Genomic DNA, 25929 nt, shown 5'->3' on the forward strand with positions numbered 1-25929 from the left:
CTTTACCAATCCAGCCACGGGCCCATCCATCTGGCCCATCAAGACTCACTCTAATTTCATCAGTCCATAAAACCTTAGAAAAATCAGTCTTGAGATATTTCTTGGCCCAGTCTTGACGTTTCAGCTTGTGTGTCTTGTTCAGTGGTGGTCGTCTTTCAGCCTTTCTTACCTTGGCCATGTCTCTGAGTATTGCACACCTTGTGCTTTTGGGCACTCCAGTGATGTTGCAGCTCTGAAATATGGCCAAACTGGTGGCAAGTGGCATCTTGGCAGCTGCACGCTTGACTTTTCTCAGTTCATGGGCAGTTATTTTGCGCCTTGGTTTTTCCACACGCTTCTTGCGACCCTGTTGACTATTTTAAATGAAACGCTTGATTGTTCGATGATCACGCTTCAGAAGCTTTGCAATTTTAAGAGTGCTGCATCCCTCTGCAAGATATCTCACTATTTTTGACTTTTCTGAGCCTGTCAAGTCCTTATTTTGACCCATTTTGCCAAAGGAAAGGAAGTTGCCTAATAATTATGCACACCTGATATAGGGTGTTGATGTCATTAGACCACACCCCTTCTCATTACAGAGATGCACATCACCTAATATGCTTAATTGGTAGTAGGCTTTCGAGCCTATACAGCTTGGAGTAAGACAACATGCATAAAGAGGATGATGTGGTCAAAATACTCATTTGCCTAATAATTCTGCACTCCCTGTATGTATATACACAAAATAGGATAAGCACCAGATAATCAACTATATGAGTGAAAGTAATAGGCAGCAAACACTGAATGTAAAGGATACCCTCAATTCTTTACTTCGGAGGAAGTAGAACAATACAAAACACAAAGAAAAACTTGTTGCGCAAGATTCCAAGGATAATAAGTTACATGCTGTGACACTAACCCTCAAGAGCTACATATCCATCAGTGGATATTGTACCACCGTATGCTGTTGTACTCAGAACTGGACTTTAGTGCGAGCAAATGTAAGTGAGAGTCCACATATACTTGGTGTGTGTCCTATACCTAATATCAGACCATCTGCATGATTCTTGGTTATTTTCTGTTTTCTTACATATTTATACAACTATTCCAGCCATTTATTTCACAAGAATCTTTCAATATTTTGCACTTATTATACTCAGAATCAGGCACAACCTGTTTTTCTTTGTGTTTTGTATTGGTCATATATTTGTGCTTTAATCCATAGGAAAAGGTTAACAGCAATATCACCACAGAGGACATGCATAGACGTTTGACTCCTTGGCTCTAGATACATTATTAATATCACTACCAGAGTCCCTAGCTCCCCTTACAGAATGTGATAATCTACTACACTGCTTCTTGAGCTTTCAAACACCATGTGTATGCCTGGTAACATGTCTTTTTCCTGTATTATATTTCTCACATCTAGCTATACTGGTACACGACATTCCTCCAACATGGCACTGATTGAGCTTGACCTTCTTACAGGATTCATCCTCGATAGGAAGAGTGTTAATCAGGTGAGAACAGCATATGTGAAAATGATGCTAACAAAATGTCTTAGAACTTGGGGCTGAACCAGCAGGGGACCAGAACAGACACACTGAGAGCTCTGACTCTTGCAGACAATATAGTCGCTTTTTGGTGTCATATGTGATCCAGCCCAGCTGGAACACCTTAACCCTATAGTCCAGAACAAAGTGGGTCAGAAAAACAAGAAATCCAAAGCAGTTAAGGGGCCCGCTAGCTGAGATATTGGCGATCTGCTGCAGGGTGCATAGCGGGCCGCATGGAACAATATGGTGTTTTTGGAGGAAGTGTCCATTCTCCTCAGAGGAGCTATCCTTTGAACTGAGAGCACTAACCTCCTCGGGCGTGAAGACGGGGAATAACCCCATTGCAACTGGCAGAACTCCCATCCAAAGATGTGATGGAGGGAGCTACTAAAAAGATTAAACTTCTAGAGGCCACTAACCATACTCACAACTGTCCTCTTTGGAAAGAAACTGGATAAACCTAAGCAGCATCAGCTCACTACCACCAGAAGATTGGGTGAGCTGGAAGATCAGTGGAGGTGTTTCAACCTCAAAATAAGGGGCATACTAGAGTCTATGGGCCTTATCGGCTTACCACACTTTCTCCAATTATTTTATTGTGGTGTTGCTGCTGCCAAAACAAGCCAAACAGGTGAAACTAAATGGCCTGTTTTGCATCCCTAAGCTGGAAACGCATCTTCAGCCATAACCTCCGATCTTATCATACATTTTCAAATGCTACATGACAAGGCTCTGCTCCTTGCTGCGGTGAGGGGCAAAACCTAGATCTGCTTTGTGAGTTCTATGTTGCTGCTTTTCCTAGATCTCACGTGAAATTCCCTCACCTGATGCAGGTCCTTGCAGCAACTTTTACAACATCTCTGCTCCAACTAAATTTTACAATGCATATACTTTTAATTAAATATGAGATCCAGTTGGTACATATGTGCCTCTAATTTGTGGTAGCTTTGCACTCTACTTACAGCACTCCAGTCCATGCTAGCCCATATCCATTGGAAAAGCAACACAGATAGGATCAACCTGCTTGACACCATATCAGCAGAACACACTTTTTCTTGCTAAGTTAGCTCAGTTTTAACAGTATCTTAGCGTATTTGTAAAATGATTTATTTTTGCAGGTTATTTGTTCTTATTTCTGTCTTTTTTGTACTTATTTCTGTCTTATTGAAATAAGGTATGTCATGTCAGGTAATTTGATGCCAGACATTGTGTGATAAGATTGAAATAAAACAATATATATTGTAAAGTCACTACTTAGCAGATTTGACTCCATTTGGTAACTAAATGCAAAGGAAAGGCACGTTTAGTTTTTTTTCTTGCTCCATTCCATGCATGGATCAAACTGTGGATTGCAGGCTAATGTAAACATTGATCAGAGATAAGGTATCTTCTTACAAGAAATCAAAGTGTTTGGAACAAAGGGGGTTAAGTGTCCAGCCCAGAGACATATATATCAGAGCTAAATGTATCTATATACAAACTATATAATTATGTATAATCATATACAATTAGTAACATGTTAATAATATTGAATATTCATTAGATAAAATCTCATGAATAAATCTCATATTATTAAAAACTAATACTAGCTGAATGTGTGTAAAAGACATGTATATATCACATGTTGTGGCATATTACGAATACAGACATATTGGCCTACATACAATAAGACAGTGTAACTGAGAAAACCGGACAGTAGAATCAAGAAGAAATATTTCCTAAATAATTCATTTTACTATTCAAATATAATGGGATGCCTACAGAAACCCATTGTAAGCGAGAGTTAAACCAAAGTCCAAATGCATCAAATAGATACTTTATTGTATGAAAAGTAGACAGCAAGTCTCACAAAACCTCTTGATGTTTGACAGCTAGCTTGATGGATGCGCCATAGCGATAAGACTTTTGTGACCTAATATGCATCACGACATTCAATTAACCCCTTAGACAAAGTGGTAGTTGGAATTCGTAATGAGAAATTATTGTGATGCTATAAAGCCATCTACTGATCAATGTCTATAAAACAATCAGTAGAAGAATGTACACTCACCTAATCCAATTAGTCACTTTAAATTAGGGACATACAGAAATGTAAGATAAAAAAGAGAGAAAAAGATAGAGATAGATATCCAGGGTCAATTCCAAAGGGTTGGATACAAGATCATCAGATGAGACCAAACAAAGAAACACACACTGGATGCACTTAACACTCTGACTTTCCAACTGAATTTCTGGGACTTCCTATACTAGTCAGAACTATCTCTATATTTCTACACTTCTCCCTCTAAGCACACTTACATGCACCATTCATGGAATATATTTCCAAGCCTTAAGATAATTTCTAAGAAAGCTGGTGTAACGGCACCCCCAGACATAAAGAGGTCAAAGCGCCGTTTAGGAGATCTTCCCCTTCCATATATACAGGCACAGCTACTGCAGAACACCAAACTCCCAAACTGGATACAAAATAGCACTCCAACTCCCGAACGGGAACCTCACAAACAGCTGCTAGCAGACGAACAAGAAAAGCAGACAATCAGCTTACACTCCTGGCAATCAGTCTCTAACAGCATACAGTAAATCCCCCCCAAAGACGAGACAGAGCTCCGTGTTGAGGGTCAAGCAGTGGTCTGTTTAATGGCACCAAAAGAACCTTATTTTATGACAGTTTCCCTTAGGTAGGACCACCCACAGGGTGTTACAAAATAACCAATCATACACGTACATTTCAAAAGACACTCCCAGCATTTACACACAAAATCCTCCCCTCTGCCTGTGATACAATTATGTTACACAATGGTTTAACATAATTATCACAGACAGTAAAAATACAGTTTTTCCACATACCCTCTAACTTTAAAACCATACATCCAATCACCAGAAAAATATTTAAACTCAGCATACTTTAAACATAAACACTCTCAAAAATCATACAAATCCCCCCAGTAGGTAAAAAGATAGCCGGAAGTCCTTTATGACAGACCGCAGGCACATTTTCCTGCCCAAAACAGTTCCATAGATTTGGGCTGTGCGGTGTAGCGGTACTTACCCTTTCCAGGGGCCGGCCGGGGTCCTCTCTTCTTGCCGCGCGCGGTCCTGCTCCTGCACGAGCCGCGCGCGGCTCAGCCAACGAGAAGTTCAGTCAGGCGGGCACTGACCGCGAGAAGCACTCACGTGTCCCGCCCGACACTAAGAGCGCGCCGCGCGTCTCGGGCGCGCTCTTAAAGGGACAGTGGGAGACTAAATTAGAATCAGTCTCCCATTGGCCCCTGTCAGGCCACATTCCCCATTCACTCACGTTTTGGGGGCGTGGATGTGACAGGAGCCAATCAAAGTGAACCTTAGGGTTTTTATACTCACCTGTTTCCCCTTGCTCCTTGCCCTATCGTGGTTTCTGTCCAGTTCCCTTTAGTGCTTGTATCGTTCAGTTGGTTTTTTGGTGCTTGACCTTGGCTTTGTTCCTGACTCCGCTCTCTCCTTATCCTTGTTTGCTTATCCGCTGTTTTGTCCTCTGTGTACCAGTCCTCGGCTTGTTCTACGTTACGCTGTCTCTCAGTTCCCTTGACCTCGGCTTGTTCTGACTCTGTCTTTCTCTCGTCCTAGTCCGGCCATTCTAAGGTCCGGTAAGACGAACTCTGTTTCTTGTCTCTTGACTGTGAACTATTCCTGCGTGTTGGGGTATATTACCGTGACATTACGATAGGGCCATGGACCCCGCAGGTTTAGGTCAACAGATGGCCACTCATGAGGCTAGATTCGCAGAACAGGATCACCGTATGGATCAAATGGCTCAAGCCATCCAGACACTGTTATCCAGATCTGTTCCGGTACCTGTACCTACGCCTCCTGTAAACCCTATACCGGACACAGCTAATATGTCTAATGCTTCTGCACATCTAACCCCGCCACCTAGGTATGGAGGGGACGCTAAGACATGTAGGGGATTCCTTAATCAAGTGGAATTCCACTTCGAAATGTACCCACGTTCATTTCCCACTGACAGATCTAAGGTGGGTTTTCTTATGCACCAGCTTACGGATAAGGCACTAGAATGGGCAAATCCTATTTGGGAGGCTAATGGGCCTATGGTACACGACTTCAATAGCTTCCTCACAGCGTTCCGTAGAACATTTGACACGACTAAAAGGTCAAAAAATGCCGCCAGGGCATTAATGAGAATAAAGCAAGGATCTAAATCTGTAGCCGATTATGCTATTCAGTTCCGGACCCTTGCCTCACAGGTAGATTGGACTAATAATGGCCTTACTACTGCCTTTATGGAAGGTCTGTCTGATACTATCTTAGATGAGGTAGCAGCTAAGGACCTCCCTGTACCCCTGGAGGACCTGATTGACTATCTTATCGATATAGATAACAGGATCCGTGACAGGTTATATACCAGGTCCAGAAATAGACATTTTGTTCCCTTTAACTCCCCTAGAGCTGAGACTCCCGAGGGATCTAAAGGTTCTGAGGAGGAACCTATGCAGTTAGGGGTTGCTAAACTTACTGACGCTGAAAAGCTTTATAGGAGAAAGGAGGGACTTTGTCTTTATTGTGGTAGGAGGGGTCATATGAGACAAGAATGTCCCGTGCGTCCGGGAAACTATCGCACCTAAGACCGTATAGAGGACTGGCCTTGGGTGTGACATCACAGTCCTCACATTTGCCTCTTAATAAATTACTTCTTCCTGTTTCCCTGCACCTTGATAGTAACTGCATAGCAGGGAATATACTAGCCCTGGTTGATTCCGGAGGGGCCGAAAACTTTATTGATTCCAGTTTTGTCAAGGAGAATAACATACCCACCAGAGAGAAGGAGACACCCTTGGCCGTTGAGGCCATAGATGGTAGACCATTATGCTCTCCAATTATCACACATGAGACTGTTCCCCTACATATGTCTACAGGGGTGTTACACTCTGAGACCATTCGGTTTCAGATCATTACTTCTCCTTCCTCTCACCTCGTGTTATGGTATCCTTGGTTACGTACTCATAATCCCACCATTGATTGGGAGTCAGGACAAATAGTTTCTTGGAGTGATTCTTGCCAAGAGTCTTGTATTGTTAAAGTCACCCCTTTGAATTCTACTAATATTCCTTCCGTGCCTACGGTCATACCCTCTCAGTACCTGTCTCTTAAATCTGTTTTTGATAAAAGGGAGGCTGAAAGATTGCCACCTCACAGGCCTTACGATTGTGCAATTAATCTGTTACCTGGTACGATGCCTCCCAAAGGGAGAATATATCCTTTATCTCCTCAGGAGAATCTGGTTATGGAGGAATATATTAAGGAATCTCTAGAGAAGGGATTTATAAGAAGATCCTCTTCCCCGGCAGGGGCGGGTTTCTTCTTTGTATCTAAGAAAGATGGCGAATTAAGGCCCTGTATTGACTATAGGGGCCTAAACAAAATCACCGTCAAAAATGCGTACCCCATACCTTTGATCACAGAACTATTTGATAGGCTTAAACAGGCCACAGTTTTTACCAAATTGGACCTTAGGGGTGCTTACAATCTCATACGTATCAAAAAGGATCACGAGTGGAAGACCGCTTTCAATACCAGGAGTGGCCACTACGAGTACACTGTGATGCCCTTTGGTCTTTGTAACGCCCCAGCAGTTTTTCAGGAATTTATTAATGATGTCTTACGTCAATTTATACATACATTCGTTATAGTATACTTGGACGACATATTAATTTATTCTACTGATTTACAGACTCATCACATGCATGTTAAATTAGTGTTGAGAACTCTTCTGGTTAACGGTCTATATTGCAAACTCGAAAAATGTTCATTTGATCAATCTGAAGTCCAATTCTTGGGTTATATAATCTCGGCCAAGGGTTTTCGTATGGATCCCAAGAAACTGTCTGCCATTATGGAATGGCCTCTACCCCAGGGTTTGAAAGCTATTCAGCGTTTTCTGGGGTTCTCTAATTATTATAGGCGTTTTATTAAAGGGTTTTCTGCCATTGTTGCGCCTATAACCAGAATGACCAAGAAGGATGGTAATACTCATGTCTGGAAACCAGAAGCACTCGAGGCCTTTGAATTCTTGAAGGCTACATTTGCCTCTGCTCCTGTTTTACAGCATCCTGTCCCTTCACTGCCCTTTATTCTTGAAGTTGATGCTTCTGAAATAGGGGTAGGTGCTATCTTGTCTCAAAGAGATTCACCTGAAAAGCCGTTACACCCTTGTGGCTTCTTTTCCAGACAGATGTCCAAAGCAGAGAGGAATTATGATGTGGGCAATCGTGAACTCCTTGCCATCATTTTGGCGCTCAAGGAATGGAGACATCTGTTAGAGGGTACTAGGGATCCCATCCTCATTTTAACGGATCACAAAAACCTCTCTTACCTTGGTGAAGCTAAAAGATTGTCTTCTAGGCAGGCCAGGTGGTCTCTGTTTTTGTCTCGTTTTAATTACATAATCACATACAGACCGGGTGATCGTAATACTAAAGCTGACGCTCTGTCCAGACAATTCGAGACTACTGACAAACTCGAGGTCGATGTTACCCCTGTCATTCCGCCTGACAGAATAATAGCGACTACTGTTCTTTCCATTTCGTCTTCTCTCCTACAAGCTATTCAGGCTAAACAATACTTGGCTCCTGAGGAGAGGCCTGCTGATAAGCTGTTCGTTGATTTACCGGAGAGACGAGACATCTTGTCATTATATCACGACACTAGAACTGCTGGACACCCTGGTATTTCTAAGACATTCTCAGCAGTGTCTAGATATTTCTGGTGGGCTTCCTTGCACAAGGACGTCACCGATTACGTTAATGCCTGTAGCACTTGTGCCAGTATGAAGTCCTCCCACAGAGTTCCTTGTGGGTTGTTACATCCGTTGCCCATACCCGAGAGACCGTGGTCCAATATATCCATGGATTTCATTGTCGAATTGCCTCCCTCTAATGGTAAAACTGTCATCCTGATGATTGTGGATCGTTTTTCTAAAATGGCTCATTTTGTGTCTCTTGTTAAATTGCCATCATCCGGGGAACTTGCCTTTATCTTTGCCAGGGAGGTGTTTCGGTTGCATGGTATTCCCACTTCGATCGTGTCCGATAGGGGTAGCCAGTTTATCTCCAGATTCTGGAGAACATTTTGCACAGAGATGGGTATCTCCCTCTCGTTTTCTTCAGCCTACCACCCCCAGTCTAATGGAGCTGCTGAACGTGCCAACCAATCTCTAGAGCAGTATCTTCGTTGTTTCGTGTCCCACCATCAGAACAATTGGGCTGACCTTCTTCCTTGGGCTGAGTTTGCTCGTAATAATGCTGCTCATGAATCCTCCGCTAACAGCCCTTTTTACGTTGTTTATGGCCAACATCCCGTGGTTCTTCCAGCTGCATTCTCCTTACAGGGCATGCCAGCTCTGGACGAACATTTGGCTAGTCTACGTAATACTTGGGAGCAGGTTCAGTCTTCTTTGGTGGCCTCAGCTGCTCGCCAGAAGGTTCAGGCAGACAAGCATCGCAGGGCGGCTCCATCCTATGCTGTGGGAGACCGGGTTTGGCTTTCTACTCGCAATATTCGTCTTCGTGTGCCTTCCATGAAGTTGGCCCCTCGTTTTATTGGTCCTTTTCGTGTCTTGCATGTGGTTAATCCTGTCTCGTATGCATTGGATCTTCCTAAAAATTTACGCATTCCTAACGTGTTTCATACCTCCTTGTTAAAGCCCCTCCTGTGCAACCGTTATACTCGGCATGTCCCTCCTCCTCCTCCGGTTTCTGTGGAGGGCCATGAGGAGTTTGAAGTGGCGGCTGTAATTGACTCTTGTTTGCTTCGGGGTCGCCTCCAATATCTGGTACATTGGAAGGGCTATGGGTCTGAGGAACGCAGTTGGATTTCCGCTGACGCTGTTCACGCTCCTCGCCTTGTGCGTTCTTTCCACGCTCGTTTTCCTGCCAGGCCTGCTCCTCCCCGCCCGGTGGGTGTGTCTTCAGGGGGGGGTACTGTAGCGGTACTTACCCTTTCCAGGGGCCGGCCGGGGTCCTCTCTTCTTGCCGCGCGCGGTCCTGCTCCTGCACGAGCCGTGCGCGGCTCAGCCAACGAGAAGTTCAGTCAGGCGGGCACTGACCGCGAGAAGCGCTCACGTGCCCCGCCCGACAATAAGAGCGCGCCGCGCGTCTCGGGTGCGCTCTTAAAGGGACAGTGGGAGACTAAATTAGAATCAGTCTCCCATTGGCCCCTGTCAGGCCACATTCCCCATTCACTCACGTTTTGGGGGCGTGGATATGACAGGAGCCAATCAAAGTGAACCTTAGGGTTTTTATACTCACCTGTTTCCCCTTGCTCCTTGCCCTATCGTGGTTTCTGTCCAGTTCCCTTTAGTGCTTGTATCGTTCAGTTGGTTTTTTGGTGCTTGACCTTGGCTTTGTTCCTGACTCCGCTCTCTCCTTATCCTTGTTTGCTTATCCGCTGTTTTGTCCTCTGTGTACCAGTCCTCGGCTTGTTCTACGTTACGCTGTCTCTCAGTTCCCTTGACCTCGGCTTGTTCTGACTCTGTCTTTCTCTCGTCCTAGTCCGGCCATTCTAAGGTCCGGTAAGACGAACTCTGTTTCTTGTCTCTTGACTGTGAACTATTCCTGCGTGTTGGGGTATATTACCGTGACATGCGGTCGGTCAATTTCCTGTAGAAAAACGGCTAAGTCCCATTCGAAGGCGTGAACAGGTCCGTTCGTGCAAATAGCACATTAAAACAGTATGTTCGAATTGTCGAACGTACTTCGACTTTTACCAAAGTGTCGAAGTGGAGGCGACGGTAAGGGTGTATTTGCGTAGCCGATTTTAGTTCGCGTTCGACTAAATTAAAATGGCCGCCGCCACGTGTTCCTTTGTCGAATGGCGGCCACTTCGACGACTTCGACAACTTCGGCACTTCGGCTGCATCCGAAGTGCCATATAAAAAGTGCCAAACCTTCCCCAACAGTATTTAAAGGGCCAGAATGAGTGACATACACTCTGGTATGGCCGAATACTCTTTTTAAAGGGCCCAATCTCCCAGGGCCATAGTCCAGAGGCAACAGGCGGGCAACAAGGCTCCTCCAATGCACAGTTGCGAGATGGGTCTCGTCACAGCTGGTAAATAATCTGGTTTAATTTAAATTAAACTTTTGAAATCATATTTAACTGAGGGAATTATATATACAGTTATAAAAGCTCAGACTGTTGCTGAAATCGAAAATAAACATATATATATATATATATATATATATATATATATATATATTACTGGTAAATTGCCAAGTTTAGCATATCAAGCTATTATCCAGAGCTATTGATCTGAATTTAGGGCTAGTTAATCTTTAATCAGGAAGTATATGCAGTGTAAAAAAATATATAGAAATATTATAATTTTGGTTACTGAATGGAAGAAATTAGTTAAGCTGGCTATTTGTATAAGAAACGTTGTATCTGTTAGTTGAAATATTCAAGTGTTTAGCCATTGAGAATTGTAGCCAGCAGTGAGTGACTTAATTCTCTGTGTTATATTAGAAAACTGTCTGCATGTAAGGTTTTACGATCTTAAGCTGTGCTCTGTGTTACATCCTGCATAAAGAAATTATAAAAATCGGAAAGTATCCTATAACATTGTTGAAATTAATCTATGTTGAATTTACTATTAATTAAATTTTAGAGGAATTATTTTTAATTTTGCACGTAACTCCTTTTGAAGATAAATGTTTCTATTAAGATATCTTTAATTATGGTTATGTCATAACTTTGCCATATTTTATACTTATTATTATACCTAAATATTCACTGATATTGTCATGCATATTACATATTATTAGTATTAATTATTTGTCACAATAAATTATATTTTTATAATCGGGAAATACAAATCTTTTAATAAACGTAATCCGGGTTCTATAAGAGTTAAAATATTGGGTTCTTCGCTTTAAATCAATTTATGATACTCATAAAAATTATTACATTGATTTTTTATTTTTTTATAAAATCTTATTTTAATATTTAATACCTCATAAATATCCTCACAGTCATCTTGTATGTCTGATCTATATTGCCCTTGTTTTTGGCAGTTATTACATAATCCACATGTGAAAAGAATAGAAATCAAAGCTAACAGATTGATGATATATTTGGATGAGGTAAGAACACTTTAATGATTTTAAAGTAGTAAATAGATTATTTTCCTTTGTATACATGTCATCAACTTAAATTCAAAATGAGTATTGCCTTGCAATCTGACACAACTTTCATTAGGTGCATCATGAATCAATTCAATCAAGATTTTCCTTTATCATTACCTGTCTTAATTGTCCTACTTGTTCTTATGTGAAGGAGTCTATAATATCGAAGGATTTTTAGCTTTTGTGCTGTCACCCCTACAAAAGAATGAATATTTCTGCCCTTTTTAAAATCAATAGTAAGGTATGTAAATAGCTTTAGTGGAAAAGGACATATATCTTGTGTGGTTAGGACAAGATTAAAGTTAATAGCATTAAGTACTTGAGTAATAATAACATTATAAGCTCACAGTTACTCCCCTCCAGAACTTCCATGCTGTTAAGCTTTACCTCTCACATGACCTCCTACCTATCACTCTATCACATAAGTCTCCTGGCAGCCTCAATTAAACTGCTAACTGATACTAAGCTATAATGTATCACTATACGGAGCTTCTACTCCACTGCACCATCTACTCAATTGTTAAGTAGGCCACATATATGTAGCATATTTTGCATAGTTAATACATTGCTAGACACAAATACACACACCAGTCAAGCCATAAGACTTACTTTCCCCACAGAAATCTCACTTTAACAGTGCTCTCACTACTGCAAGGGATTCTGGGTAGGCATATGCAAATGAGCTCAACAAAGAACCACATTTTTGCCTCATAATTCTACTTTATACATGGTTTCCTTGGAGTATGTGTCTGCTGTATACAACAGCTTTGAAACACAGCTGGCTTTGCTCCTCTTCCTGAGTTGTGTTTCAAAGCTGCTGTATACAGCAGACACATACAGCAGACAAATGTCGTTGAGCTCATATGCATACACCTACCCAGAATCCCTTGCAGCAGTGAGAGCACTGTTAAAGTGAGATTTCTGTGGGAAAAGCAAGTCTTATGGGTTGACTGGTGTATATTTATGTTTAGCAATTTATTAACTATCTACTTACTTCAGGTGGAAGGGGTTTTCATCCACACTTTTTTCGCCACCACAACTATGTTGGTATGTACTTTGCATATTTTATAAATATCTGCCATTGTTGATTCATTCTATTCTAAGTTGTTTCTAATAAGGTTAACTCTAGTGGATAAGGGTTCAAGTATCACAGTATCTGCCAAGAGTGATAAAGTAAGGTCATTTAATTTACTTCTTAAAATATTGTCTTCTCCAATTATTGCACAATATTACACCCTCACTACCAGTAATAGTGACAGTGTCCTACTTTTTCCTGTGTGAATGACTAATAAAGAAGTACTTATAGCTTTAATACTGTCACCACTACTAAAAGAAAAGCTCTTTCTGCCTTTTTAAAATTGAAAGTAAGATTTGTAACATGCTTTAGAGAATGAGAAGAGGTTGTCATGCTTTGTTGATGCACTTATTTATTCTTCTTCCCATGATGCCCCTTTTGTTTGTTTGTTTGTTTGTGTGTTTGTATGCAGTGTGGTGTGCCTGCGACTGCATTGTGGGTGTTTTGACCTATTTTAAATTTGATTATTGAACATTAAGGGATACGGATGATATCTAAATATATAGATTATCAGTGAGTTTACTATTTTCTGTACATTAATTGATATAAACTGAGTTAACTTTTTTGATATGTTGTGTTTTTTGAATATCTGTGTGAGTCATTCCTTGACTTGAGTTTATACTAAATGGCTACTCTCCCTGTTTTTACTATGATTTTATTTCATAATGAATGATTTCATTGTTGTTCTGTGCTCCTACAGCTAACACATGAGAAACAAACATTATCATTTATCACCAAACAAGAAATGCACGTGGATAATCTGGATCCTGCGGCCGCTATTGTTTATGATTATTATGAGCCAGGTATGTAACATTACCAACACTGCCAAATTGCAATTTTCCTACAATTATGGTTATGTAAAGATGTATCCGGATAGTCACCATGATGAGAGCAAACATACGATACAACAGTTGATGACATAAACTTAGAAGGGAACATTTTCCCAGTTTTCAACAAGTTTTAGCAATTGTTATTCTAAGTGTTATTGATTTGAAGAAAAAAAAATACATTTAAAACAAGTTGATATATATACCACCAGAAGTAAACATGCATTTATTTGGGCACCTATCGTTCCTTATGAGGAATGAATGATGGTGGCAATCACAATATTACAAAGTACGTATTTAGGGAGTGATATGCAAAGCTGCTGAACAATCAAAATTAAGAAATTAAGCACCCTCATTTGTTATCCTTAATTATTGTAATCCCACAAAGGAATACCACATTAGGGCATTATCAAGCTGAGAAAATAACTTTTATCAATTCGTTGTTTAGTAGATAGCTCTCTAATACGCTATACTTAAGTGGGATTGCCATATTATATGATACCAAGTTAGGGAGCTATCTACTAAACAACTGAAATATCAAAATCAAGAAAAGCCCTCTTGTTATAATAAAAAATGTTTGGTTAGTTATAGATTAGCTTGTCTTCATTTTTTTGTTTCCGTCAGTTCGGAAATTTTATACTTCTTTATTGCCGAATTTTGTTCAATTCAGACTAAATTGCATTTGTCTAATACACATACACACACACTGGAGGATCAAAGGACTGACCGTGCCAATCTTAACCAATTCTTTATTATTATTTCAGATCATTATGCTATGGTGGAATATAACTCTCCCTGCTACAAAGGTACTAATTACTGCACCTTAGTGATATATTACTGTACTTTGTAATTGTATAAGAATAATTTATGGTTCCTATCTAAAGTTTGTATATGTGTGTACTTTTTTAAAATCATGTTTACACCAAAAGAGACACATATCTGTTGCAAAGTCTACTAACTGTTATATCTTTGTGTTTGTCTAACATCCTGTGCAGCACTGATGTTCAATGTTTACAGGCTCTGCACAGAGGCGCTGAACACTCCCCATAGAGATGTATTGATTTGATGCATAGCGCAGTGTTTGTCACACATTCACATTAGCCTCCCAATACATTCCTATGCATTGGACTGGCTGAGATCATCAGAATTGATAATCTCAGCCGAGGAGGCAGAACGTGAGTGGACCAGACATGCGCAGCTCAGGACAAATGTGAGTAAACTACCTTTTTCACAGGTGGGCAAGGGTGCCTGAGAGACTAAATAGTGTTTTACATCTATAGTGTCAGGAACACACGTTTGTATTCCTGACACTATAGTGTTACTTTTGAAAAAAGTCCCTTTTAGACCACTGGCATAAAAGTGAATATGCTACGTTCAGCATATCTGTTAGCAGGAGGAGCGAATTCAGGCAAACTCTGCATGACAGCAGCAGTTATGGAGAGAGAAAAATAGAAGATAGCAGTGCGGCCATCATGAAGAAGAGGAGGGTAAGTTTAACAGTTATGGGAAGAAATTGGATGTTGCAGCAAATTAAACACCCACTGGAAATAAGACGGATACTCTAGACAGGCTGCAAGGGTTAAGGCAGTGAGTTAAATAAATGAAATATGTACTTAGTGTCGGAGTTGAGAAGTTATGTATTAAATAAGGGTAATCCAGTTACCAACACACATTTGTCAAGGTGTTAAATCGTTATACCCTTGTTAAACAGACAATAAGGAGGAGTTGCTTCTTTAATACAAATACAGAATTTATTACCAGTACAATTACATCAGGAACTTGCAGAGAGAGATGTTCATCTTTCAGACGTAGCAATGATACAAACAGAATGCAATCAGGATGGAAGAGATGGAACATGCATTCACCAAAATGTATACTGATATAAAATCAATGTAACTAATATTTGGGGGAGAAACAGGGTAGCTATACAAAACGTAATAGTTCACAAGGCAACATTAAGAGTCTCTTGTGTCGTAAAACATCTGTTGATTTGTAAATGGAGACTGTGTTTTCTACACAATAAAAGTTGAATAGAAAAGTCTTAAGTTTAATCTTTAGCATCTTTTGGGTGATAAGTAGGACCTGTGTCTTCCTAAACTGCAGATGTTTTCGCATGAAGAGAAGGTCTACAGTATTATTTTAATGGTGTGGTTACCGATTTAAACTATTTATAGCATAGGCTGTGTATGAATGATTTAGGATGATACAACCTGTGCTAGTTTGCTTCTGCTGTGAAATTAAGTTTTTATTAAAGGGGAACAATCACATCTCTGTTCAGACGTAGCAAATTAAAATATAATCTACATAAGTCCTGGCACAGCAAAGGCAAACATTTGTTGTTACTATTTCTCCTTGTTTATGCTCTCTAGGCTTACTGAGAGGAGGAAAGGGCAGAGCTTACAACAATGATTAATACAGGAGTAAGATAAAGGTCACTCCATTTCAGCATAGAGTTAAGAACCCCAGACCACACCAGCATATATTTGTTAAATATTGAGTGGCCGCCGTTTAGTATAGACAAACACCAGCCAGGGGAAGCATTTGTAGATTGTTTCCCGACTTGTTCGTCTCCCAAATGAGGACCACCCCAGTGCCCCATTAGAACGCTCCCACCAATTAATTAGAAGATTAACACTTGCAACATAAGTGTGAAACTGCAACTTTCGCACTGGCAACATAAGTGTGAAACCGCAAGGGAAGTAATTAATGAGTGGTCCCCTGGTTTGCCACCATTCCGTATAGACGAACATAAACCAGGGGGAGCATTCGTACCCCAAAAGGAAATGCTTCCCTTGCAGATTTCAGCACAGAAACCTCCGCAAACGGAGATTGATCAGGGAATGGGCTATTGTGAGGTCGTCTGAGGTTGGTGGGGACACTTTTGGGGCACTAATGAGTTTGGTGGGCTTTTCTGTACCTGGGAGACAAAGGGATGGGCTCTCATGCCCCTGTCGTCCAGGGTGGGAAACCCCTCACCTGAGTGGCGAGCTTTCCATATTTGGGAGACAAAAGGACAGCGACCCCCCCAGTTTCTGCGCTTGGGATCCCTGGTGTAGAGGATCCTTGTGAGTTGAAGACTCCTTGCATGGGGCTATTCATAAAAGCAGTGTGTGGCTTAATAAAATTGTGTTGTACCTCCATAGCTGTGTCTCATCCAGTTACTGAGGGGGAATGGGTCTCTTTATATCCTAAGTGGTTCCTGAGCGGCTGAAGGAAGGAATTAGCGGAGGTAACCGGTCAGGTTATCCGGGGTCCGGTACAACTGCTAATATCAGATTTGTTCTAATTTTAAAAATAATTCAGTGCATCAACTCTGTAAATTGCCTTCATTGTTATACTTGTGAAAATGTTAAACATTAACTTTATGTTCTGACCCCTTTACAATTTAAGATTATTTAAGCTATTATGGGGGCAGGTGTAATCAGACAACATGTTAACTTAAGAGGTTAAACCATTTTGCAACAGTTTGACCTTGTAGTTGGAGCTATATTACCAGGCATCTTTGATTCCCTGCTTCCTTCCTGCTTCCTTCCTCTTTCCTCTCTGCAGTATGAGGAAGGTTTATATGGGCAGCCATTGAGGGGTTGCAAGTGTCAGTTGATACTCTCAGATTATCTCTGGACACTCATTGGGAAAAATAGTACATATCACCAGTAGTGATATCCCGAACGGTTCGCTGGCGAATAGATTCTGGCGAACATAGCGTGTTCGCGTTCGCCACAGACAGCGAACATATGCGATGTTCGGTCCGCCCCCTATTCGTCATCATTGAGTAAACTTTGACCCTGTACCTCACAGTCAGCAGACACATTCCAGCCAATCAGCAGCAGACCCTCCCTCCCAGACCCTCCCACCTGCTAGACAGCATACAATTTAGATTAATTCTGAAGCTGCATTCTTTTTTTTTTGTTTGTGTTTATTATACATTATCCTCCATAGCCAGTAACCTGTGTTTATTATACATTATCCCCCCATAGCCAGTAACCTGTGTTTATTATACATTATCCCCCCCATAGCCAGTAACCTGTGTTTATTATACATTATCCTCCCATAGCCAGTAACCTGTGTTTATTATACATTATCCCCCCCATAGCCAGTAACCTGTGCTTATTATACATTATCTCCCCCATAGCCAGTAACCTGTGCTTATTATACATTATCCCCCCATAGCCAGTAACCTGTGTTTATTATACATTATCCCCCATAGCCAGTAACCTGTGTTTATTATACATTATCCTCCCATAGCCAGTAACCTGTGTTTATTATACATTATCCCCCCACAACCAGTAACATGTGTTTATTATACATTATCCACCCATAGCCAGTAACCTGTGTTTATTATACATTATCCCCCCATAGCCAGTAACCTGTGTTTATTATACATTATCCTCCCATAGCCAGTAACCTGTGTTTATTATACATTATCTCCCCCATAGCCAGTAACCTGTGTTTATTATACATTATCCACCCACAACCAGTAACCTGTGTTTATTATACATTATCCCCCCCATAGCCAGTAACCTGTGTTTATTATACATTATCCCTCCCATAGCCAGTAACCTGTGTTTATTATACATTATCCCTCCCATAGCCAGCAACCTGTGTTTATTCTACATTATCCTCCCATAGCCAGTAACCTGTGTTTATTATACATTATCCCCCCATAGCCAGTAACCTGTGTTTATTATACATTATCCTCCCCATAGCCAGTAACCTGTGTTTATTATACATTATCCCCCATAGCCAGTAACCTGTGTTTATTATACATTATCCCTCCCATAGCCAGTAACCTGTGTTTATTATACATTATCCCTGTAACGGACCGTTTCGCTCAGAAGGGGATAAAAAACGTTTAGGCGATAATCCCCTTTCCCATAGACCAGCAGCTACTGCAGTCACCAATCTCCCGAACGCCAAACTGTACGAATTCACCAACTCCCGAACTAGAAACACACGAACACTGGAATCAGACGAACAGGAAAAGCATACAATCCGTTACACTCCTGGCAGTCAGTATACAATCCAATTCCCGCCAAAGAACGAGACGACACATCGCTTTGAGGGTTAAGCAGGAACTGATTTACTGAGGGCTACCTGCCCAGTATTTATGCAGGTCTCCCACCTGGTGGACACTCCCCTAACGGACCAAATGGGAGACTGAAACAGCAGACAGACATGCATCACTTTAGTACATACAGCCACAATACTTTCCCACAATGCATCCTGGCTTTCTCCTCTCTGTCCTGGAGAAGTAATTCAATTATCTCCCAGGACAAAGGCAAAACTCCATTACACACGTGGGGACACAAAGACAGACTATCACTTTAAAATACATAAAGACACATTTTATACATAAAACACAGACATGTAACATATCCCCAGATCGCTCAGGTCTGAGTGCACATTATTAGGTGAAAAGCGCTGGCTGCCCGGGGAGCTCCAGAACACCGCCACCTAGCGGCCGCTAAGTGTAACAGCGGCCACCCAGTAACAATCAATTAAGCTGCGGTTAACCGCAGCTTCAGGGAGGTAAATTGGCAGCACACTCCAGCTTCTGGGTGGCCAATTAACGGCGCCGGCTGGCTTCCCACGGCTCTGGGGAGGTTGCAAACAGGCTGTTTGTTCGGTTTGTTCCGAACGGCTGTGCAGAAAGGGAGAAATAAATCCTTCTGCACAGTGAAATTAACTCTTTAGCTGCCGGTCCATAATCTAAAGGCAGCAGGCGAGCAACCAGGCTTCTCCAGTTCACAGTGGCGAAGTGGGTTTCGCCACAATCCCTCCCATAGCCAGTAACCTGTGTTTATTATTCATTATCCCCCATAGTCATTTATCGTTGGACCTAGGCAGCATGATGTCTTAGGCCGGCCCAGAGAGTGAGTGAGTGAGTGAATAATATAATATATATGTTCAGAAACATATTAGTAATATATGTAAATTGGGTTCATGCAAAGAGGGTGAAAAGGTATTAAAGAAAAACACACTTATTGCATCAAATTTACAAAGCCAAACTTTTAAAAGCTTTCCTCATTTCTTTCTCGGGCTGAGGAATATATCGGTTGTAGACTGAGGAATTCCTTCTGCCCAATCTTTTAATAATATGCACTGGAGTGTCAGTGTTGAAGGAGACCGAAGCTCCCCTATTCTAAATGAAAGACCCGAGACATGGATACAACCCAATCTTGGGAGTAGTGTTCTGATGTAGAAGATGAATTTAGCCGTAGTCAGAGGGATTCAGTGAGAGTAGTGGTGAAATGTGTGTGGCATGACTGAGTGTGGGTAAGTAAGAGTCAAGTATTTTAACTGGGCACTAGTTCTAGGTGGGATAAAGTGGTATAGCGGATGGATGAGTAGTTTGGTTCGTTTTAGAGGTTTGTAGAGAAAGTATATAGTGATCATGATCATGAGTTCGCGACATCACTAATCACCAGTTAGCTAAACCTACCTCATAATAACACTTAGTGATTTCAGTTCTTACTAAATAGTGTCATATCTCTGTCTACTAGTTTTTATAAGATTTTTTTTGTCTTTCAGAGTGAAGATGATACATCAGTAATGAATTATATGACTGTCTTTATATCAGAATCTTCATGCAACACCAACAGCGTATCTGTAAAAGCAGATTATAATAGATTGGTTACACTACAGATGCACACAAAAAAACCTAATCCTATATGCTCCATGTAATTCAAATTAAATCAACACTATAATAAAAACATTAAAATAATATTTTGTTGTCTATTGCAATTAGAATAAAAATGGTAAGTAGGCATGGAACAGGAGAGATAACGCACTGAAACAAGAAGGATATATCACTGAAATGAGACAAGTAAACCACTGGAATAAGAAAGGTATAGCACTGGAACAAGATCAGTATAGCATTAGAATGAGATGGGTATAACACTGGACTGAGATGGGTATAGCATTGGAATGAGATGGGTATAGCACTGGAACAAGATGGGTATAGCATTGGAATGAGATGGGTATAACACTGGACTTAGATGGGTATAGCATTGGAATGAGACACGTAAACCACTGGAATAAGAAAGGTATAGCACTGGAACAAGATCTGTATAGCATTAGAATGAGATGGGTATAACACTGGAATGAGATGGGTATAGCATTGGAATGAGATGGGTATAGCACTGGAACAAAATGGGTATAGCACTGGAACAAAATGGGTATAGCACTGGAACAAGGTGGGTATAGCATTAGAATGAGATGGGTATAACACTGGAACAAGATGGGTATAGCATTGGAATGAGATGGGTATAGCATTGGAATGAGATGGGTATAGCACTGGAACAAGATGGGTATAGCACTGGAACAAGGTGGGTATAGCACTAGAATGACAAGGATATAGCAATGGAATAAGAAACATATATTACTGAAATTTGAAATCAATAGCCATTCAACCAAAAGCCTTAGCACAAGAATGCTAAGGTTATACACCAGACAAAGAAGGAAATCAGATGGATATAGTACCAGAACAAGAAGGAGGTATCACTGAAATTAGATCAGTATAGCAATGGGACCTGGGGTATGTAGCACTAAAATGAAAGGTTAGAAATAAAACAAGAAGTAAACCAGAAGAATATAGCGATGGAATCAAATGGGCATAGCAGTGGGAAGAGAAATATATATAGAGAATAATATAACACATATATAGAATAGTGATGTACCGAACGGTTCGCTGGTGAATAGTTCCTGGCGAACATAGCGTGTTCGCGTTCGCCACGGCGGGTGAACATATGCGCGGTTCGATCCGCCCCCTATTCGTCATCATTGAGTAAACTTTGACCCTGTGAATCAAAGTCAGCAGACACATTCCAGCCAATCAGCAGCACACCCTCCCTAGAAGACCCTCCCACCTACTGGACAGCATCCATTTTAGATTCATTCTGAAGCTGCATTCTTAGTGAGAGGAGGAAAAGTGTAGCTGCTGTTGATTTGATAGGGAAATGGATAGCTAGGCTAGTGTATTCAGTGTCCACTACAGTCCTGAAGCACTCATCTGATCTCTGCTGTAAGGACAGCACCCCAAAAAACCCTTTTTAGGGCTAGAACTTCAGTCTGCTTTTTTTTCCCTGTGTAATGTAATTGCAGCTGCCTACCTGCCAGCCAGCCTGTGTGTCAGGCTCACAACATATACTGTGCCCACTTGCCCAGTGCCACCACTCATACCTGTTGTCACAATAGCTTGCATTTAAAAACAAAAAATTGTTTTCACTGTAATAGATTGAATAGCAGTTAGTTGTCTGCAAGCGTCTGTGTGTCAGGCCTACAGCATGTACTCTGCCAACCTCTGCCAGTTCACAGTGCCACTCATATCTGGTGTCACAATAGCTTGCATTTAAAAACAAAAACACTTTTTTCACTGTTATAGATTGAATAGCAGTTAGTTTTCTTCAAGCGGGTGTGTCAGACCTACAGCGTGTACTCTGCCAACCTCTGCCAGTTCACAGTGCCACTCATATCTGGTGTCACGATAGTTTGCATTTAAAAACAAAAAACTTTTTTCACTGTTATAGATTGAATAGCAGTTAGTTGTCTCCAAGCGGGTGTGTCAGGCCTACAGCGTGTACTCTGCCAACCTCTGCCAGTTCACAGTGCCACTCATATCTGGTGTCACGATAGCTTGCATTTAAAAACAAAAAAACTTTTTTCACTGTTATAGATTGAATAGCAGTTGGTTGTCTTCAAGCGGGTGTGTCAGGCCTACAGCGTGTACTCTGCCAACCTCTGCCAGTTCACAGTGCCACTCAAATCTGGTCTATGTCTCAGGCAGGCAGCATTACACACATGGATGTACGGTGTGATGATGATGATGATGTTGTACCCGCTGCTGCTTCCTTTGCTGAGTTGTCAGATACAAGTGAAGCGGTTGATGATGACGATGCGTCCATGGATGTCACGTGGGTGCCCGCTCGGCAAGAAGAAGAACAGGGCAAAATTCAGATGGGGAGACGGAAAGGAGGAGGAGGAGACGAGTTGGAAGCAGGGGGAGGTCATCGCAAGGAGCTAGTGGCACAGTCAGACAGCATGCATCGGCACCTGGGGTCAGCCCGACAGCACGCTAATCAACGCATGCTGTGTCCACCACCAGAATGCTGTCATTGCAGAGCTCAGCAGTGTGGCATTTTTTTTGTGTGTCTGCCTCTGACAACAGCGATGCCATTTGCAACCTGTGCCAAAAGAAACTGAGTCACAGTAGCTTGCACGCATAGTATCACTAATCCACTAATCCGTCGTGGTCGTGGTGCTGTGATTCCCTTTTGCCCTAGAATAATGCCCAGTTTTCAGAGGCCACGTACCCTGAACTTGAAAAGTTCTGAGGACATAGTTGACTGGCTAACACAGGACACCCAATCTTCTACAACTTCCGCTCGGAACCTTGACGCAACATCCTCCTCCAGCTTAGCTTCGGGCACCTCTCAAGATACCACTCACCCGCCTGCCGCCACCACCAACACTAGCACCACAGCCACTTCACTTGGTATGTCAGAGGAGTTATTTACACATCCGTTTGAAGAAATGAGTGATGCGCAACCATTATGGCCAGAGGATGTAGATAACAGGGATATGTCTCAGTCAGGCAGCATTACACACATGGAAGTACGGTGTGATGATGATGTTGTACCCGCTGCTGCTTCCTTTTCTGAGTTGTCAGATAAAAGTGAAGCGGTTGATGATGACGATGCGTCCATGGATGTCACGTGGGTGCCCGCTTGGCAAGAAGAAGAACAGAGCGAAAGTTCAGATGGGGAGACATAGAGGAGGAGGAGACGAGTTGGAAGCAGGGGGAGGTCGTCGCAAGGAGCTAGTGGCACAGTCAGACAGCATGCATCGGCACCCGGGGTCAGCCAGACAGCATGCCAATCAACGCATGCTGTGTCCACCACCAGAATGCCGTCATTGCAGAGCTCAGCAGTGTGGAATTTTTTTTTGTGTCTGCCTCTGACAACAGCGATGCCATTTGCAACTTGTGCCAAAAGAAACTGAGTCGTGGGATGTCCAACACCCATCTAGGTACAACTGTTTTGCATAGGCACATGATCGCACATCACAAACACCTATGGGATCAACACATGAGTACAAGCAGCACACAAACTCAAAGCCGCCATCCTCCTCCTGGTCCAGCATCTTCAGCCATGTCAACCACTGCTATCCTTCTTGCCCCCTCTCAACCATCCGTCACTCCGTCTCTCGCTTTGAGCAGTTCCTGCTCATCTGCCCACAGTCAGGTGTCTGTCAAGGACATGTTTGAGAGTAAGAAGCCAATGTCAGAAAGTCACCCCCTTGCCCGGTGTCTGACAGCTGGCTTGTCTGAACTATTAGCCCGCCAGCTTTTACCATACAAGCTGGTGGAGTCTGAGGCGTTCAAAAAATTTGTAGCTATTGGGACACCGCAGTGGAAGGCCGAAATTTCTTTGCACAAAAGGCAATCCCCAACCTGTACTCGATTGTGCAAAAGGAAGTAATGGCATGTCTGGCACACAGTGTTGGGGCAAGGGTCCATCTGACCACTGATACCTGGTCTGCAAAGCATGGTCAGGGCAGGTATATCACCTACACTGCGCATTGGGTAAACCTGCTGATGGCTGCCAAGCATGGAATGCGTGGCTCTGCAGAAGAGTTGTTGACACCGCCATGACTTGCAGGCAGGCCTGCTGCCACCTCCTCTACTCCTCCTACTCCATCCTCTTCCATAACCTCCTCGGCTGAGTCCTCTTCTGCTGCTGTGTCTTGCTCCACATCAACGGCACCCCCCCCACCCCCCAGCTCCCCAGGTATTGTTATAAGGGAGAATCCTGAAGCAATCTCTGGAGACAGTACCTTTGAGTGACTTCTGTAACTGCATATATTTCCAGAGAGATCCAGCAGAACGTAGGACAGCAGCAGAACAGCAATGGCAATCCTTTCTCTTCCTTCTGCTGGCAGGATGCAAGAGCTCATTCACACTCCTGCAGAAAGTTCCAGAATCTGCAGGGAGTTGAACATAAAATCTTCTAATTCTCCTAGCAGAGCAGTAGACCGTCTCCAACTTCTTGTAGTTGCAGTGCATTAGCCTTCCCCTGTTATTATCTCACTGTCCCAGCAGTAATAGACCATATACACAGGTAGAAACACACTTTCTTTATAGCAGACTCAGAGAACATGGCTTCTCCCCTGTCCGCTTCCTTCTGCCATCCTAGCCCATCCTCCTCACAAGACAGGGCAAAGGGCAAAGTTCAATATCTCAAAACTTAAAGTAAAAACAGTAAAATATAGCAGGCTGTTACATCCTCCCCTCTGTAGAATCCTTGCCTTCCACTGGCAAGAGCAGTCCATCTGGTTTATAAACGTTTAACAAGATGGTATAATACAATCTAATACAGGGAATTTCTATCACTCAATATTTCAGTCAAAGTATGCAATACATTGATGAACTTAGTGCACGTGTGGGGGTTCTGAGAATATGTGGGTTCCCTAATGTTGTCATAGGTCAAGAATCTCCGGGCCCTCCGATTTCTTCTGCCTCTACCTAGGTTGCTGGGTGGTTGTCCACTAATTACAGGGTCTTTCGCCCACACCATTGGGAAGGGATCTGGTAGACAGAGGTCCAGATCCTCGTATAGAGTTAGAGACCCTAACTGGTGAATGAGGGACAAAGCTGGGACTTTCAGGATTCAATCCAGATGAGGGGGAAGAAGGAGAAGGAGCAGAGGTAGAAGGGACCAACTGTGTTTCTGGCGCTGTCTGCCAGTCTCTGTCAGGGCTGGAACCTGTAGCTTCTTCTTTATCATTAGTTGGTGAAGTCCCGCTGGGACCTTCTCCAGGGTTTTCTTCTGATAGGGGACATAACAGGGATTAAACTGATAGGAATAATACTACTTAACACACCTTATAATAACGCAGAGAGAGGCAACGCAAAGAGAGAAGAGTCTGAAGAAGAGGAGTCAGAGGAGGAAGGTGGCTTTGAGGAGGTGGAAGACCAAACAGAGCAGGCGTCCCAGGGGGCTTGTTGTCACCTTTCGGGGACCCTTGGTGTTGTACGTGGCTGGGTGGAGGAAGAGACCTTCAATGACATCAGTGAGGACAAGGAACAGGACATGGCTAGCTTGGTATCCAACCTTGTGCAAATGGGGAGTTTGCGGTTGTTTGCGGTGCGTTAAATGGGGAGTTTGGTCTGTCTGTGAAGCGGGCGTAACCCTTACACTACCTGTTCAATACAACATCATACAGTAGGTCCCCCCCTCATTATTTTTATGGCCCCCACCCACCGCTCACGGGTGGGGGCGGACGGGAGGACAGTAGGTCCCGCCCATTGTGTTTTATGG

The 25929-nt window shown here is 42.4% G+C and overlaps 1 protein-coding gene across 1 annotated transcript in view; it reads left to right on the plus strand.

The window, feature by feature from the left end:
- The window catches only part of LOC134574631 (alpha-2-macroglobulin-like), a 43099-nt gene extending 22803 nt beyond the window's left edge, over positions 1 to 20296 (plus strand). The window contains exons 9-14 of the mRNA XM_063433765.1: positions 1409 to 1499; positions 1647 to 1709; positions 11600 to 11668; positions 13486 to 13588; positions 14957 to 15099; positions 20144 to 20296. Coding sequence (XP_063289835.1) covers positions 1409 to 1499; positions 1647 to 1709; positions 11600 to 11668; positions 13486 to 13588; positions 14957 to 15099; positions 20144 to 20296 — 622 coding nt within the window. The remainder of the gene's footprint in view (positions 1 to 1408; positions 1500 to 1646; positions 1710 to 11599; positions 11669 to 13485; positions 13589 to 14956; positions 15100 to 20143) is intronic.
- Positions 20297 to 25929: the final 5633 nt, after the last annotated feature.

The sequence above is a fragment of the Pelobates fuscus genome, chromosome 10 (genome assembly GCF_036172605.1).
Source record: "Pelobates fuscus isolate aPelFus1 chromosome 10, aPelFus1.pri, whole genome shotgun sequence".
NCBI classification, from domain to species: domain Eukaryota; kingdom Metazoa; phylum Chordata; class Amphibia; order Anura; family Pelobatidae; genus Pelobates; species Pelobates fuscus.